Source organism: Perca fluviatilis, chromosome 24 (genome assembly GCF_010015445.1).
Source record: "Perca fluviatilis chromosome 24, GENO_Pfluv_1.0, whole genome shotgun sequence".
NCBI lineage: Eukaryota > Metazoa > Chordata > Actinopteri > Perciformes > Percidae > Perca > Perca fluviatilis.
This window is the reverse complement of record NC_053135.1, coordinates 5,668,010-5,687,276: the sequence shown is the minus strand read 5'-3', so window position 1 is coordinate 5,687,276 and position 19,267 is coordinate 5,668,010. Positions and strand designations below refer to the sequence as shown.

The following is a 19,267-nucleotide window of genomic DNA, read 5'->3' as shown; positions in this document are numbered from 1 at the left end:
TTGTGCGGCAAACCTGCTCGGCAAACTCATTTACCCTTTGCAAATTCATCTGTTAGCACATGCCCATTAGACATATAATACACCATCCATCCTTTGATTCCCCTGTTTCTCCATGCATCCATCTAGCTGCCCCTCATTCGATAATCATGTGAATCATAGCCTCCGTACTGTTTCGGTGGCAGTTATGAGATCGATGTTGTAATATTCTGGGTGCGTGTGTTGTGTGTATGTGTGCGGCCTTCAAATCACATTTATGTATCCATGTTTGTGTTTTTATTGCTAGTCATAAGACAATTACTAACCAACTTACCAGCTCAGTCTGTCAGCTACCCCTAAGGTGCAGTTTGCATGTTTTCTAATTTGGACTTTCGTGGCCTCCAGCAAACCTTTTACAGAAGTGGATGCAAGCACCTCTGGCACCTATAACAAATTAATTCCATTTGTAAAGTTTGCATGCCTTTAGGATTCTTTAGGGCAACCTTCAACTTGGAGAATTAGGTGTGAGCTAAGAAATAACAGGCGTAGTGACAGCTGATGAATGTAAATCTTTTACCCCAGGTTGAGGTGTGCTGAATTCCCCTCGATTTAAAACTTCACAGTTCCGCTCAGAAGCCAGTTATCAAGCGGACTACTGTGAGTATTCACCCGACTGGTGTTTAATGAACAAGAAAAGGATTAGAGCTTCTTCATCCCGAGAAGGGAAGATACAGCGCAGGGGAAGAATGGGAGCATTTAGTTGGTTAGTTGGCTGGTAATTAACTTGGCTGTACTGTGTCCAGGATCACAGCAGAATCTCCTCTCCTCAAACATAGCCTTGCAATACTGCCAAGTGTCAGGGAGGGAAGCTCTGCTCAGCACTGCTGTCTGAAAACTCAACTAGAGTGGACTTGTGCAGCAATAACTGAGACACAAGAGACGTGTATATAATGATAGTGTCGACTTTAATATAGGCACAGGAAAATCATCAGCAACAGGTATATTGCTGCTATTGGAGCTGACTGTATTATGTAATATATTATAGTATATGTAAAATGAAAGGGAGGTTTATGGGTTTCACTGGTTCTTCTTTATGCACTGCTGCTTAATGCACATACAGTAATAATAAATGGGAGCATATGGTCTGCAGTTGCTGCAGTCTATTTTAAAGTGTTTACGATTTTCTGTTTTGTTTCATGACTCTTCTTTTAGAGGCCGAACAAATTGCTCCATCAGTGGCAGCACTGATCTCAGATCAGTGTTTGCTTCCCCTGCCAGTAATAAAACAGAGGGCCAAGTGGGCCTGGACTCAAATGTTGAAAGGGTTGATGAAGAATCTAATCCCTCAGACAAGAAGCACACTAGTCTTTGGGCTGTCTGCGTACCTGAAACTGTCATCAATTCAAATTAGTGGAGTATCAGTGCTATACATCACCTGGAAGGGCACTTCCTTTGAGTCTGAATGTGCACAACCTCCCAGCTATTAGTCTTTTTAAGTGTAGGGTTTGAAAACATCACTCATTTGAAGACCTGTGGCTCTATTTCACACAGGCTTCACCCTCTAATGGGGCTCTGTAGGCTGAGCTACTCATCATAATGTAATGTATCCATGCACTGAAAGATAAATGCATATGAATGTGTTCTACCAAGAATAATAAGCTAATAAGATGGCAATATAGCCCGACTCCTCATGCAGTTTTTATGCTTCTTGGTGGCGATGAGGACTGTGTCGTAAGGATGTAAAGTGTTAATTTGTGAGCTTTAGACGTGCTAATAGGTAGATTATGCTACTTTGGACAGAGCCAGACTAGCTGTTTTCCTCTGTTTCCAGTCTTTATGTTCAGCTAAGCTAACAGTCTTGCGGCTGTAGCTTTATATTTACCAGACAGACATTAAAGTATGCTCGATACTCGCCTTACTATTCCTTTAGAACTTCTTTCGATGCAAACGCCTTGAATAGTGTTTCTTTATACTTTTAACTGCATTTTACCAACAATTGTTTTACTCCTCTCATTATAATTCCCTTTGTGTTTTAATTATGTCGTGTATGTCTGCTTTGTAAAGCACTTTACAAAAGTGCTTTACAAATGATGCTTCTTCTTTTTTGTCTTCTACTCGTTTTTATTGTTCCTTTTGAGAAAAAGACTAAAATTCCTCTGCGTTCCACATTTCCACAATAAGTGTAAGCCGGCACTGCGGCTGGGCATGACCGCCTTCAAGCTTCAACAAAAGAACCCCCCATGTGTGATTTGGTGTCTCTCTTTGTCTGTGCTTAGCACTTGAAAGAGATGTGTGGGTGCGAGAGACTTATTGTGCAAGACTTTTACAGTGCCGGTGCGCACAGTTAAGATCTTACTTATGTTGACTGTGCCACCCACCTCCTTATGCGTAGCCGGAGCTGGCTATTTTAGTTGACCGGTAGTGTACAGCAGTCGACAGTCAATAAAAGGATTGTGTCATGGAACATGCAGAAAGGCTTTACGCCCAGATCTTATAGACAGTGACAAAATAGAAATTGTAATAGTAGTTCTAGGATCACTGGTGGCGCCTGCTAAAGAGCCACCCTGCTCTTCCTGATTTTCTGAGCACATAAATACATCTTACTTGCATAACTTCTATTTGGTAGATAATTAGGGCTGGGTACTGAATTCAATACTTTTTAGGTATCAACCGAATTGCCTCTAAAAGAGTATCGAAAAAGTGCCTCGTCATTCAATAACCAATATCAACACCTAAGTAGTAAATCTCATCAGTGTCAGTAAACCAATAAGCATGCAGCATGCTTCTACCAAGATCTAAATAATGTTTGTAATTGGCTATCTAACGTTACAGGTCACAGAGGCAGGCAGAAAAAATCCTACGTTAAGCACAGAGACTGGGCTCATGTAGTAGGAGATGAAAAATAATAGAGCTAAAAACATGTGTATCATGTCTGTATTCAGATTTGACTGAGTTAAAACTTCGAGACAAAGTACTATTTGCGGTGCAAATTGCTGTAAACAGTGTTGGTCCTAACTAAAATAACTTCCTGTTGCTTTCAGAATGTGAAATGCACCTATCGCTTTCATCTCATGCAGTATCTTTGTCCCCCCCCCCTGGGGAGATATGCCTCACATTTTGTAAACCCCTGTTCAGCCAATAAACCCAGCGGTTTTGGTTTGATGTAGTATCCTGTCAGGTTTCATGTCAGTGTAGCAGCAATAAAAAAAATACCCTTCTTGCAAAGGGCTGAAATGCTTTTAATAATGCACAGCAGAGTCTCTCTGACTGCTCACAGAGCATGAAAGGCGTCTTTTTGTGACGATGACGTTCCCTTTGTTCTGGATTATCCCTACAACTCAGCTCCTTTGTTCTGTTAGAGAAGGGATATGATATAAAGTCGTTCTCTTGCCTCTATCACACTCTGCATCAAATCCCACACCATATATCCTCACAGTTCTCTTCCCAAAGTTACAAATGTAGCAGTCGACAATATACACTAAATCCTTAATCTTTTAGCTTCTGATAGCAAAGCTTATCACAATAGAATGGAACAAATCTTTTTTCATTGGTTTGTTGGAGTGACCATCGCCAAAGGTTGATCCCTGTAGAGTGGATGAATTCTCAACCGAGCCATAGAGCCGTCCACCACTCAAATACTTAATATGGTTCCTGTAGATTGAGTTGCACCATGTTTATAGCAGTATGTATAATGACTTCCTCCCTTGAATGGTAATGCAACGCTCACGTTTAATCAGGATGTTCCTGTCGTAAAGGAACAACGGATGGGGATTAATATGTTGTTGCTTCTCGTAGCGACAGAGGATCAGTGGGGTGAATTTATTTCTGGGGGGCTGCTGGTGACACGCAGGTATATCTTTACTAATGCTATTTGTCTCACCTGGCCAGTCTCACCCTCAGAACACAGACTATGCGCTGACTGAGCTTGCTCCCCCTCTGCGGATTATTTATATTCATAGATGCAAATACAATTTGGCCCTGGATTGACTCTGAAGGAATTAAACCGTGTTGAACCCTACAGAGAAAGTGTCCTTGGACAATCACAAAGGTGCTAGCACTATTGAGAGCAGATGGATTTTATCCTAAAACATGTTTTGACTCTTAAATGGAAATTTCTTGTTGCCTTTAATCCTGATTGACGTGGTGGTCGTGGTAATGATAGTGTTAAGGCTTTATTTGAATAATAAATGTATGGCACCGAAGGTGACCTGGGAGGTTCTTGTATTGGATGGGTGTGTTCATGCTTGTTATTGTTTTTCTAAGTAATTGAGGCTGCTGTATTTTGCTGCTGTAAGCAAGGATGTGACACATTTTGTACTCTATCTTTCAAAAGGTGTTATTGTGTATGTGTTTCAGCAACTAATTAACTATTTTGCAAATAGATCTCCTCATGGAGTTTTCATGCTGGGTAATGGGGGAGATGACTAAGTCAAACGGTCAATGTGTAACGTGTTAACGGCAGATTTTGTTACTTTTGGACAGAGCCAGGCTAGCTGCTCCCTCTGCTTCCATACTTTACGCTAAGCTAAGATAAACGCCTCACTGCTGTAGCTTTATATTTACCGGACAGACATGTAAATACTATTGATTCTCTCGTCTAACCCGCCGCAGAGAGTGAATAAGCATATTTCCAAATGCTGAGATATCTTGACTAAAGTGCCGAACAGACTAACAGACCAACTCTCTAAGGGCCCTATCTTGCACTCAGCGCAATTGCCTTTGTACACCAACGCATGTATCATTCCTATTTTGCACCCGACGCACAGCAGACTTTTCCCTCCACAGACGCACGTCGGTAAATTAGGGAATGTATTTGCGCTCCCGGGCGGTTCAGCGAAAAGAGGAGGCGTGTTCCGGCGCAAACGTTACGTATTCCTATTTTGCAGTTTCAGAAAACAAGTCAGGACCACGACCAGGAAAACCTGGTCTAAAGTCAGTGCGCTAGTCTAAAGTCAGTAGCGCGTTATTCAGATGCTATTTTAGGGGCGCATGCTTGGCCATAATGTAGCGTGTACAACAACGCCATACACTTCTCTCTATCTACAGCAGTTCCCATTTTTGAAAACCATACATAATTACAAAGAAAAATATTACTGAAAATGTGCTTCAGGTGTTTGGATAGATCAGGAGGCACTTTACAGTACAGTCCTCAAAATGTCGCAGCATTCTTTGTGGCTTGTTGTGTTTTACACAACATTTCCATGAATATAATGATTGTGTTGATGACATAAATGAGGAAATATTAGAGGACTTAAGGAGACGTGATATTAAACTACGGCGGGATTGGACACTCCGGCGAAATCTGGTGAATCTGGAGTAATGCGCATGTGCTCCTGGTGGAGCGGGTGGACGGAGATGGAGTGGGGGAGGAGGAAGGGCACAACAGGAGCAGGTGTGCGTTTGGAGGCCCACGCTCCGCGCCGCGCGCACAATCCTCTCCAGACTTGAGGAGATCGCCCGAGAGGCGCGCAACAACATCGCCACCCGGCCAAGACGGGCATTTGTTACTTGCGCGCATCCCGGACAGCTCCCGCTGGGCGCCAGGCAAATCGGCCGTAATAATAGCAATCCGCCACGGAACAATACGCCTGCTCTTAAAGGGAATGTGAGATGACGCTGATTGGTTATTTTCACGTTACGCCCAAACCACACCTAGCTACTTCAGACCAACCCATTTAAGATTTGCGTCGGGCGCAAGAGTCATTTATCCCGCCGGTATAATAGCAACAGCGCCAGAGATCCGCCCACAAAGCTACTTGCGTTTGGCGTTTCACACTTGCGTTTCAGATCGTTAAAATAGGGCCCTTTATGTTTATTTGTTTTTTCTTTCCTGCAGGGCTCTCTGTCAGCATATCCACCTTCAGCCTTGTGGCCATTGCCATTGAGAGATACAGCGCCATCTGTAACCCGCTGAAGTCCCGTGCGTGGCAGACCCGATCCCACGCCTACCGCGTCATCGCTGCCACCTGGGTGGTGTCACTGCTAATCATGGTGCCCTACCCGGTGTTCAGTGTCCTCAAGTCTTTCCCCAAGGCCAACGGTACTCTTGGCCACATGTGTCGCCAGGACTGGCCCAGCGGGCAAGCTGAGCAGACCTGGTAAGTACTGGTGGGACTACAAGCATGGTGATTCATCAGCTCATCAAACATTGATCGGATTTCAGTGATAGAAGGAAAAACAATCTGTCTTGCCATTCATAATTGACAAACTTTGCACAAAGAAAACTTTCAAAAGATTTCACATTCATGACAATAATTTGGTGGATGTGCCTCCATTACCCCAACAGGGATGAGTGAGTATGAGACGAATAGACGGGAGTCAATTAGTGAATACAATCTGCTCGGCTTTGGTTCCAAATGTGATACTCTGACTTACATGCAGCGTAATGGTGTCATTTACATATGCATTATCAAGCAGAAAGTCGCTTCATTTTTTGAACCATGCAATCAAACCACTTTCCACTGATTGCTTCCAGTTGGAAAACAGATTTGAAGCTGATTTGGTCATTTCGGTAATTTAGCTCAAATTTCCTGCACAGACCTTCAGCACCTTAGCTGTTCTCTGAGCAGTACATTGAAGCAGTAATTGTATTACAATGTGTGTTTGTAAGTGTGGTAGTTTATCCAATAAATTGTGTTGAACGTGTTTCAATTTCTGTAACAGATGTGGAACAATTTGTCATACTAATGGCTTAGCTTACCTGTGTAGCTCTGCCTTCTAGTGTACTGGGTGATTTTGTAGTTAACTATTGATATTCAGTATAAGGTGCGGTGCCAGAGGCTGGGTGATATATGGTGAGACACAGGGACTACTCGCAGGGCTAGTTGGTGTGCTACTGTAATGGCATGTTACATAAACATGTTAGCGCTAGTCAGTCACAACAGCTCTCTGAGCTTCTTTCTATTTCCTCTGTACTGTGTTGTTTACTCCCCCTGACTGACTGTTCTCAGGATTGTACATCATTTCCATAAAGAGTCATCAAAAAGAAGGGAAAAAAGGCTCTCCAAGCTTGCTTGTTTGTTTCTCAGCTCAGCTGGGACAATAAGTCCACACAGGTTATTCAAAAGAAACATTTGTAACATCAAATCCTGTCTCATAACTGTGATGTTTCCATATACAAACCATACACGGACAACTCATTTTTCATTATGATGATGTTTACTGAATGTGCTTTGGTGAAGACATGCATACAGCGTGTATCGTACGTTACTGTGCATGACTGCAAACAACTCACTCTACACATTACTACTACACACAGGTGTTATAGCACACACTGTAAACACTATAATAACTGTCTGAAAACAGTTCCACTTTTGTGAAGCAGAGGAGGTTAAAAAAAAGTGGATGATGCAACACAGCATCATCCACAATAGCTTCCGCCATTTTGGACTCTCGAAGGTCAGCACTATAAAGATGGCTTGATGCCCCCGTGAGCAAATCCACTGATTGCGGCGATTCCATTACAATAAAAAGTGGCGTGACTGGGACTTTAGTGTATTTTCCTTCTACCTGTCCAAGTAGAACTACGAGAAGGATAAAGAGTCTAGCTAATGATAGAGAGAAGGCTGAACCACTGGGCTGAAGCTGTAAAGGTGGTTACTGAGGTGGTGTCTAAAAAATGAATGAAATCATTAGGTGGGAGACTGTTTTTTAAGATGTACTGTAAAAGGTGACCAGGCAGCTCCTGTTCAGACATACTTGGAGTCCGTATAAAATGGATCCGTTTTCTAGCATAGCAGGGATCGACTACCAAAAAACTGAGAAGCTGGGACGAGACGTCATTAGACAGAGATCCTGTCGATAATTGGTCTGCCCTCAGTATTGGTGCTCTGAGGATACATGTTACAATATTGCCATCTTTTTAGATGAACATGAGTGTTTCTCTGCTCCTGACTGTACACTGAAAAAGATGGAAGAGTAAAGCTTATGCAAAGTGTCTGGAGAGAAACGAATATTGCTGCTGCAGAATGGATTGCTCGGCGTTTCCCCGTCTACAAGCCCTCTGAGGATCAATACATGCTGTTTTGTGGCTAAAAAAAAACACCCCAAGTAGATGAATACACAGCCAAGAACAAGATATGTTAGAGCATCTTGGGAGAGACTACTCAGGGATTTTCACAGATCTGTCCATAAACAATGTAAAGTCCTGCAGTATGGCACAATTAAAATGAAAAGGAAGCTGAAAACCCTTTTACATCTCCCTACTTGACAGCCTTCTGTGGTCGAACGCTGTCTTTTCTCCGACTGTCTATCAAACTGTAAAGCTTCTCCGGGAGAGACGAGGCAGTGGGAGACCAGTTAATTAGTATGCTAGGTGAAGAAGAGGAGGAAGAAAGTCGAGTCTCACAGGGCAAAAGTCCAGATGTGTCACTAAGTATGCTGACCTTTCAAGTTCTAATCACTTTCATCTTCCCCATCATGGCCGTCTTTCAAATTAGACCAGGGTTGGGGGTTAAAACCTAGAATGAAAGGAGATACCACCTTTTCCATCTCCCTATCGCTCTATAAAAATGGCACCTTTTTTTGAGCACCTAATGAAGCAGTGCATAGAGTAACTGAAGCATCCATTTTTAGTCAGAGATGATGAGCAAATGATTTTCCAGACACATAAAAGAGGCATCAAGAAGTTAATGAACTGATTATGTCAAGCCAAAGACAAATGTAATGATTGTTATTATTCTGACAATTTAAAGCAGAATGGAGTTTACATCTTTAGTTTAAATCTCCGGAGGTAATCTTATTAATCGAGGCAAATCTCATTAGATAATAAAGACACTTTATGATGACCGGATAACATTGGCATGGCAATCCCTCCAATGTTTCCGTCAATCACTCACTCTGCAAAGGAAGACAATGATCTAATTTCCACATCTCCCAATCACAGGCTGAGTTTATTTGTAGTCCTATGTATAGTGCAGAAATATGTAACATGCATATCATTTTCTTTGATGGTTAATATATAAACCAAACACACCTTTCCTGGTTGATAATCATGTAACTTTCAGGTGATGCGGGAATAGTCAAAAGAGGGAGCAAAATATGAATATTCATCATGCCGTCCATCTGGGTTTCCCCCTTGAGGGAAAAGCAAGCACAGATACCCACCATTGTTTTTGGTGTTCCCGTACTCTTACATGTTCACTTCCTGAAAACTTTTGTCAAACAGATTTTCCACAGTTTCAAACAGCTAGCTGATGAGAGGCTTTAACTAAAGCCTTTTAGTGAAAGAGAGGGGCTGTGCAGAGTTCAGAGGGTTGCCCAGGAAGACATTAGAATATCAAGAGAGTGAATGAAACTGCCTCTCTGCTGTCGCTTTCATGTGCTGACTGATGTGCACCGCAAACATCGGTGGTTGAGAAGAGCATTCTGTGATTGACGAATCAAAAGGGAGATGGTGGTTGGTTATTTTATTTATTCATGGGTTTCTTTTTTTAGTTTTGTCTTTTACTCTAATGTCGCTTCTCCTTTTAGTTCATAAGGTTTTATTCATTTGATTCACCTTTAAAGACTCGATACTTTGTCAATACTTCATTGTACTTTGCTGCATATTTATAATATATTTGAACAAATATGAAGTGTTGCAGCCACGTCTTGTATAGAATATATGCAGAGTGGTGTCTGCAATCGCATAGACTGAGCCCTTTAAAGTGTGTACATGCTTGAAAAATTCCCCTCTGTCAACATTTTCTGCAGTTTCTTTGGACTTTACTCAGTTAACTACTTTTTCTTTAAGGTGCCATCAATCCAAGCAGAGAGAGAGAGAGAGAGAGAGAGAGAGAGAGAGAGAGAGAGAGAGAGAGAGAGAGAGAGAGAGAGAGAGCACGCCACGGTCATTGTTCTTTCTGTGCCGGGAAAATGGAACATGATCAGAAAACCGCCGCGTACACAGCCTGGGGCAGCATGAAATGTCTCGCAATTGTGATATTACAGCATATTTAATGTTTATTTGGCAAAATGTAATTTCAGAAATGCCTTCTGAAAAATATTTATTTCTGTTGTGTTATGTACAGCCCTGTGTACTGTCTAGTATGATGTGCTGTATCCATGTGACGTCCAGTTGTTACCAGACGTGTCAATATGCACTGCGTTACTGTGTAAACAGTTTGGACAGTTTGATAAGGTCGTGTTGAAAACCTTTCCTCGGTTAAACAGGATGGCTCCTACCTTCTTAAAGAAAGTGGTGTTTTGTAGTGTTAGACCTGCATCAGCTGACAGGTCCAACTGGTTCGCCTCACTCTGCAAACTATAGAGACCTAATGCGTCCTCGTGTTGGGAAGATCAACATCATGTTTGAGTGCAGTGTATTTTCTTAAATCAATAATTCTAATTCGCAACTTCTCCAGGTTACATTTTAACTTCATGCGTTAGGTTTTGACAAGGCAGAGGAATGCTTGGAATAAAAAAAAAAGAAGACGATATCTCTAGCTCTAGTTCAATGGTCCTTTTTTAAAAATACTGTCCATCATGAGTCCGACAACATTATAACATCATGAAAGTATGTGGTAAGGATTTACATATAAAACTGGTAGATGTATGCAGACATGGCATCAGCAAAAAAGCCCTGAGTGGTAGATAAAAAACAGTATCGAGGAAGGTTAAAGCACATGGTGCCGACGAGCTTGATAGCCTGCAGGTAGAAGCTGCAGATCTGGCCCAGGAAGCTGCAGTTTTTGTAATACCACGGGTGTAAAGAGGGCTGTTGGGAGGGGACGACCATCTGTAGGGCCTCCAGCACAGCTCCAACACATGCATGCAGGTGTTTGTGTGCAGGTTTTCCAGCCATCTGCTAGATAATCTGATGTATTTGGATGGCTTTGAGGGCTGATTCAACTCCCTTTTCTTCTCTGACCGTTGTTTTTCTCCTTCCATTCCATCTGTTTTTCAGGTATGTGTTGCTGCTGTTCACTCTGTTCTTCATCCCCGGAGTGGTAATGATGGTAGCGTACGGTTTGATCTCCAGAGAGCTCTTCCGAGGCATTCACTTTGAGCTGGGCCAGAACAGAGAGACCACCGGTGAGATCCATCATAAATTCAATCCAAACGGCAACAGGCTTTTTGTTCACATCGATTTAATTCATACTGCGGATGAAAACATCTACTTCACTTTTTATGGACCTGTGTGAAGCTGTGGTGAATTTCATTATAAATGCAGGCTACAGCGGGATTTCTTAAAAGTCTGGTAAAATATTGCAGCTGCCAGTAATGACACAATTAAACCCCTATTAGGCTAGATATACACCTACAAAATTTTGATTAAATGTGTGGTGTTTTAGTTTTAATGTTATGCACTTCCAATAGGAACATACAACCATTCTCAGGCAAATAGATATGCAACATAACTGTAAAGGTTGCTTTGCCTCAAGCAGAGAATAACATTTTGTTGCTACCTATAGGTTCTGCACCTGTTACAAACAAAAATAGACTTATTCTCAGTTGTCCTAATACCTACTCTGCTTGCTTTCATGCCTGTTTGGAATTTCTCTGTCAGGTAAAGCTGAAATATGGTCCCTTTAGGTGATTATTATAACTGCTGTTGTTACTGTGTGCATAAGAAGCATCAGTTTCCATGGAGTCTTGTGTGTGATTCATCAAGGTTGAGACAATGTGAAATAGCCTTTCTTTAGCAACTGTTGCAACCTATTGCTAAATATAGTGTTTTATTTCTTAGGTGGGCAGAAAAATAATGAACTTGGCATTTAGTTAGCGTTTCTGTGCCTGCTGTAATCAGTTATCAAAGATCCTCTTATCCTTTAATACTTGGCACTTGCATTATGTTGAAGTCCACCAAAGCTCTTCAAAATGTAAACTTTGACTGTCCACAGGCCAGAAGAACGGTGTAGGAAAGGCTGTCACAGGGTCCAACGATGAGGACGATGGTTGCTACATCCAGGTTTCTAAAAAACCCTCCTCTGCTGTGGAGCTCCCCACCCTCTCTGCCTCATCTGGCGCCACCCGGGTCAAAACTGAGCGCCCCCGCAGCAACACCTCGGAGGCCAAGCTGCAGGCTAAGAGGCGAGTCATCCGCATGCTGATGGTGATCGTGGCACTCTTCTTCATCTGTTGGATGCCCCTGTTCTCCGCCAACACCTGGAAGGCCTTTGACCTGAGGTCAGCCTCCAAAGCCCTCACAGGAGCGCCCATCTCCTTCATCCACCTGCTGTCCTACACCTCGGCCTGCGTTAACCCCATCATTTACTGCTTCATGAATACCCGTTTCCGCAAGGCCCTGCTGTCCACCTTCGCCTGCTGCTGCCGCAACCGGCTCTGCCGCTGGTGGTGCAGGAGGAAGGAGGGAGGAGAAGACGGCGTAACCGCCACCTCCATGGCCACCTCCATGGCCACCTCCATGTCCAAGTTTAGCTACACCACCGTCAGCACCACGGGCACCTGTTGAGCCTGCAGGAGAGAGCTGCATGTTTCGCATCTGCGGCTGTCGGGGCAGTGGCTACCGTGTGCACCATCTGTTTTTGTCTGTATCTTCTGTTTTTCACTCTTCATCTTAATATGCTATGAGTCACACACTGAGTAATATCCCCGCCCTCATTTATTAGGCCTTTTTAAAAGGTCTCCTTCAAATTCTGTGTGCATGGTTGCAGAATGTGATGCGGGGAAAAAGCTGTTTCAGTTTGGCGACATTTTTCTTGTGTTTAATTGGCAGCATCCGCTTTGTTGCATCCTGAAGAGAACATCAAGTGCCTGTGCTCTTTGTGTGGCTTCGTTTGTCATGGTAGTTTGTTCACTAGCTGGCAGACATTTTAGTGAAAAACTGTGTTGAAAATCCTGTGTACCTGTCAATACTGTCTTAACGTTCTTACTGTGCCAAAGGAACACTTTTGACAGAGACACACTGTTGAACAACGAGGACTAGTACCTCAGTAATTAATCAGTATGGATTTTCTTTTGCGTTTCATGTGCTTTCATCTTCATTCATTAAGGGCATCTATCTCTCGCTTTCTCTGTGTTATCAGAATTATTCTACTGAAGGCTACACAGGGCAACCTTGAATATCGCTGGGTCCCTAATTTCTGAAATATTTAAACAGCAAGAAATCCTTTTATTTACACGAAGAGATATCAAAGGTAACAGTTAGTCCAGCTTTTTCTGGACAAGCTTTTTGTCAGCTCTGACTTAGTGTTTCACTCTTATTGAGTTATGTTTCATCACTTCTTGTATACAGCATTCTTTCTGCTAATATCCAAATTTCGTCTGATTCCTATTAATAAAAGCATGTGTTGGCTGTTTTGCAGCACTGCTCTGTGATTCAGGCTGAAAAGGCAGGTGCATCTTTACATAAACATCTTGATGATAAACATCTAAAGACCGTAATATCGACATCATTTCTTGGCATGCATAAATATGAAAGCCTGGTGTTTAGAATAAGGCAATGTCTTCGTGTTGATCCACCCTGCAGCATAACAAACTGAAATCAAACAGGCTTGGTCATAGAACTTAAATCTCCTGTTGCCAGTGCTACAAATGTATGTTGAATACTCATGCAGACATTAACATCAGGATGTGACTCATTACAGAATGTTCAGGTAGTCCACCCATGGAAGGCTGATTGCACCTGCTAGTTGCTCCAGTCTGACCCAGCTACAAATGGCATAGGAAAGTGCTTCAGTCAAACTCACCTTTTTCTGCACAATTATCTCTGCAGTATCTTTTATGTACTCTCTCTGCCTTTCGCTGCAGATCTGCCAATTACTCTGAGCATTACCTAAGTACAAAGATCCGTTTCTAGGCTTAGACTAACAAGGTGATTATCAGGAGCCCTCTCCTCTCCTGCAGTGCAAATCTCATGGCTTTCCCTTTGTAAAACTGATGACAAATGGCTCTGCTGACGCGCCATCTGAGCCCTTTAATTCATTAATGATAATAACAACAACAACAACAACAACAACAACACCAACAAGCTGGATTTAAATAGCATCTTTCATTCAAAGAATGGAGCTCAATGTGTGCTACAATAAGGAGAAAATTGTTCGGCAAAAACAAGTACAAAGTAATGTCAACAGAAGTGATAGAAATAGAATAAAATCATAATAGCAAATGAAAGACAACACTTAAAGAGAATAGTTAGACATTTAGGGATATAAGCGTACTTGTTTTCTTGCTAAGAGTTAGATGAGAAGACTGATACCACTATCAAGTCTCTCCACTCAATATAAAGCAGCTCTGTGTGCTTTTGTAATTAACTGCTGTTATCCTGTGAAAACGCCGGTCCGCTTGGAAACAACCATTGAAATGCCTCGTTGCCCCGCTGGGCGGACTCTACCCTCCCGTGTACGAGCCTGAGCTCAATGCTCATCGTCGCCGCCGGAGTTACTGTAGGTTTACAGGAGAAAACTCAGCAGAAGTTGCCATTAAGACATGAAGTAGTTTTGATCAGTGAAATTACCGTCCCTTCTCCACTCTGTTGTGAAGCAGTGCCGCAGTGGTGCTCGTGCACGCCTGTGTGTGGGCGGAGCCCCTGAGGCCAGCAGCTAGACAGAACCCCGAGGAGATGCTAGGCCTACTTTCAACAAATAACAAATTCCCATGAAAATGATTCATGACTTCATTCATGAATTCAGTCAATTCTGCCAAAATATGGACGTGATAGTGCAGCAGTGAATAATTTCAAACCCCATTAAGATAAAAAAGATAGACTCAGAATTTAACAGTTGGCAAATATCTGGATTTGTGTGATGTAATACTTTTGTCCTGCACACGGTGTACGTTGACAGCTGAGTGCTGTCATTTCCTATATGACTTTCAAGTTTGGTCCTCTTTTTCATGTCCTCCCATCGCCTAGCACTCGCTGTCCCTGCAGCCCCCCCGCCTTCCTTTTTATTCTTTTCAGTGCAGAGGCGTATGAATACATGAATGACAATAGCGTGTGGGTGACAGCTGAGATTTGCAGGCACAAGTGCTGTCCGAGAGCAGTTTACAGGCTGTGGCGGAGGTAGCGGCGAGCTCGGCTTGCAGGCAGACAATCCCCAGACAAAAAAATCCCCAGCAGAGCCTTACTTGTAAACCCCTCGCCTGACGACCTCAACTCTGTGTGCTTTTTTATTTTAATTAGAAACCTTGCGAATTTAGTGAGGATTTATTTCACGGTCTGTGCACACTTTCACTTTCCATTAAACAATATTTATTTACATGTTTCACATTATGAAATTGGAGCCTATAGTTTATTGAAAAGCAAACGGTTGAGTATATTAAATTACCATAGCTAAGTAGGAATAATGAAGATAAGCTTCTTAATTCAAAGTTGGTGTTATTTTGTATATCATGGCCTGTAGATTTACAACTTCACAAAATAAATTTCAGTCTCTGGTCATGTGCATTATGAATGAACAGTGCAAAAACTTCTGGGTAACCCTGCAAACTAAAAGTCATGGTAAAAGCCTTGCAGAGATGTAGAGATTTGCTCTTAAAAATGTACTGTTTTTGTTGAGTTTTATATATCGGTTTCTCTATTCACCTCAGCCGGCCAGCCGGTTTAGGGATGCATTATTAAAGTGAGCAAAGCTCCCAGAGTCAAGCTAGTTTTACTCAGCACATTTTGTACTAGTGCAACTCATTTCCTCACTACAGGATATGCTCCTGTAGTCATTTTGAGTTGTTTAGTACGCTAAAATCGGAGATGATTTTGGTCTTTTAATCTTTTGAATACAGAGATCACTGAACTCTCAAAACATAGGTGCGAAAAGTTAACATGTCAGGTCTATACGCTTAATACCAAGAGACAGCCATCAGGCACTTAGCTTGGTGTAGAATAGAAACACTGGGGAAGGGGCAACCTCTAGCTCACCCAGTAAGAGCTGCAGCGGCGCGGGTTCGAATCCAGGTTCATCTCTCTCCCCCTTTCACGTCTATTCACTGTCGCTACTTAATAAAGGGAAAAGCCCCCAAAAATAATCTTAAAAGAGTAGAAACACTGGGAAAAACAACAAGCCTGCCTCTGTCAAAGTTTAAAAAAGACCACCTTCTAACACCTCTAAGATAACTATTACCCTGATGTTGTGATTGTTTTATCCAGTGTAAAAAGGAGTTATGTTTTTTATGGGGGTCATTTTTAAATCTTTGAACAGCCAGGCTTGCTGTTTCCCACTGCTTTTCAGTCAAGCTAAGCTAATGGGTTGCTGCTGTAGCTTCATATTTAGTGGTAGCAATAGTCTCGTCTAATTTTCAGCAAGAAAGCAAATAAGCACATTTCCCAAATGTCTTATAATTCCTTTAAAGGCCATCTGGAGCACTTCCACCAAGCCTCTGCTCAGTAACTGTGAATGTCTCCTGAAGCTAACAGTCAGCTACCGAAATCATTTATTTTTACAATAACGCAGTAAGTTTACAGACTCCTCAAAAAAACAAGGTAAAAAAAGATGACCCCCCCCAGGGGTGAGAAATCGTATTCTTACCCTGTCCCCAGAACAATGCCTGATGCAAATTGAAACTGAAATGAGACCGAGGCATGGGACCGTTTGCACAGTCGGTTTCTCTCTTATCTCTACCTCCCTCAACAAGAAACCCATTTGGTGCTCCAGGCGGCACACAAGCAGGAAAAAACAGCAAGCCTCTTCATTTCCGCACACAACACGTGGAACAATTTTTTGACCATCTCGGGACACAAAAGAAGTGACAGCACACAATATAAACTGCAGTCATATTTCATTAATGTCACTTTTCTGGCAGTGAAACAGTAACCCCTTTCGTATTTGTGATGACTTATTGGAATGTCATTTGTGCCCTTTCAAGCTACTCATTATGATTTTGCTCTAAGTTAACCTGTAACTTGGGGGATTCTCATGTTTTCACTGTAGTTGAAGGATTACGCACTGAGGAAACTCTACTCCACTACTACTACTACACTACTCATCTTGAGCTTTCACAATCTCTTCCTAAAAATGCTACAAACAAAGCTGCTTTTCTTAACTGCTGAGATTTTCAGATTTTCAGCCAGTAGCAAACACTGACAAAGCCCTCATAAGTAAATTAGAAAGATATTATGTGTCAAATATTTATAATGGCTACGGGGAGAGACAGCTGCGAGTAGAAATGTGCCTCTGCAGTTTTTTTATTATTTTGTTCTTCTGCAGAATAATTTATAATTGCAAAGAGTGATTTTTGTAGTTTCACCTCAGGCACAGAATTAAATATTATGTTTTGGCCTACAGGTTCTGCACCTGAGAAAATAATGTGATTTGTCAAAATACCTTGCTCTCATCTGTTTGTTTTCATGTTCATGTTGTTTCATGTTCACCTCTTTGTAAAAAAACGTGTCTTTGGTAGCTTTCTTGTTCCCCCTTCCTTCTCATACATTGAGTGACAGGAAGAGTGGAGTTGTTCTTTTCACTTCCTTAACACCTTCCGAGGGAGCATCTTAAGTGTTAACCTTTATATAGTCTATGGTGTTGACTGCAAGTCTCAGCTTCGAGGGAAAAAAATGGCACAAGTTATCAAACTGAGAAATTCTGAGGTGAAGAGAGGCGTAGAGGTGAGGTGATGAAATCTTATATTTAGCTTTTATTAGCATTGGAAATCCTTCCCTGATGGTGAAGCTGTCTGTGTTTGGAAGTCTACATGTGCTAAATGTTTACCAAAGCAGTCTCCTGGTCTGCTAACATTTGTATTACATTTTGTCACATCTGGTGCCTGCGTGTGCTACATTGTAATACTATAAATGTGTAATTGTCTGTTAGTTAAAAACTATCCTGTCTGTGAGAGGGTTTAAATGTGAGGTTATTGATGTTTGTGATGTTTTACTTTTACTGTATCTCCACTATGATATAGGTATTATGATGCAGTCTTGTTGGGTTCATGGTTACTGGCTACACGTACAGTATTTTTCATGCCAAATGTCCATTATTTAACAAAAAATAAATATTGGGAAAAACGTGATTATGTCTTGATGTTATGTGTGTGAGAGCCATGTGTGATTTCTTCACAAAAAATAGGTTTCTGGTATAAAATGTGCACGATGATGAACAGTAACTGCCTCCGCACTAGACGTTCTGAAGTTTGAAACCCTTTCACATCTTAAGCAGAGGAAAGCTTGACTGTGAATAAGTATTCTGAATAAGGCAGATTAATTATAATAAAAACAACAAACAATGGCAGGTCAGCTTCTCTAGCGAATACATGAGTAAAGGTCCTCGGGGGACGGGAAGCCCTCGGGAAGTTCAAACTCGCATTTCTTGGGCAGGGATGAGGAAGAGGCTGAATGCTCAGGAGTTATCACCTAGCAACACGCCGGGCCACAACTTTAATCTGTCGTCTTGGACCAGAAAACTGAGAAAATACATTTTTTTTCTTTCAAGTTATTCTTCAGAGACGTGGACCTCGCCTTGTGTAAAAACAGATTTGTTTTTTTCTCAGGCGGTGCAGAAGCCTATGAGGCTTTGTAAATATTTTACACAGTCAAAGCGCACAGCAAAATACGCCCTGTCCCCTGAATATTAATGATAACTATGTTGTTTACTGTTGTAATGGATATGGGTTGAAGGCTGCTCTCTGCTCTGAAAAACGTTAATTGGTATGAGGGATTGCAAAACCTTTTGATTTAATTGTTTTACATTTTTTAAATCATATTAAGCGTATAAGAGTTGCATTGCATTGCGTTGCATTTTAAAGAGTAAGTTTTAACCTAGACTGTTATTTATTATGGACGTTAATATTTTGTAAAATCAAAACAACAGGAAACCAGAAAATCCACATAATTAAAACACAGAAGAGAAAAAAAACAGGCATAGTTGCTGTTTCAAGCTTTTGGTTGTTTTTTTTTGTGATAAATTTTTTATTGAAAAATGTACAAAAAATATATAATCACAAACATATACACAGTTTTTTCTTTTCTTTTCCTAACCATCAATGTAACAGAAATGAAGTCCTTTGCACATCATTAGGGAAGCAACAGAATTAGGACCCCTATAACACCCCACACCCCCCCCCAAAGGCGACTCCCCATAATCCCCCCCCACCCAGGATCTCTCTCCAAATAAAAATACAAGCTTTTGGTTTTTAATGAAAACCATCAGCTACAGCAGGTAGCAGGTAGAGCTGATTAATAACAGGTATGCTAGCTGATTGCACAGTTGCATTAATTAGGCTGATGAAGACTTGTCATAGTAGGAAGAGCACAGGTGATGCTAATAACATTAACGAAGGCTCAATTCTATTCAAGGATCCCAGTGAGCCTGCATGCTCAATACTCAATACCGGACCCTGAAACTAAAGCAGCTAAATGGAATTCAGCCTACATTCTTTTGATTATTTACACCCGAGATGTCAAAAGATCCTCTGTGAAAAA

At 41.7% G+C, this 19,267-nt stretch overlaps 1 protein-coding gene across 6 annotated transcripts in view; it reads left to right on the top strand.

Annotated features, from left to right (window-relative positions):
• LOC120554545 (cholecystokinin receptor-like) overlaps positions 1-17,857 on the top strand; it is a 34,331-nt gene extending 16,474 nt beyond the window's left edge. For 4 of the 6 annotated variants that reach the window (XM_039793505.1, XM_039793503.1, XM_039793504.1 and 1 more), the window contains 3 exons: positions 5,813-6,074; positions 10,862-10,989; positions 11,799-12,370. In XM_039793505.1, the coding sequence (XP_039649439.1) occupies positions 5,813-6,074; positions 10,862-10,989; positions 11,799-12,370 (962 nt within the window). Of the gene's footprint in view, positions 1-5,812; positions 6,075-10,861; positions 10,990-11,798 lie in introns of all 6 variants that reach the window. The other 2 variants (XM_039793502.1, XM_039793507.1) reach the window with 1 other exon arrangement.
• The last annotated feature ends 1,410 nt before the right edge of the window (positions 17,858-19,267 follow it).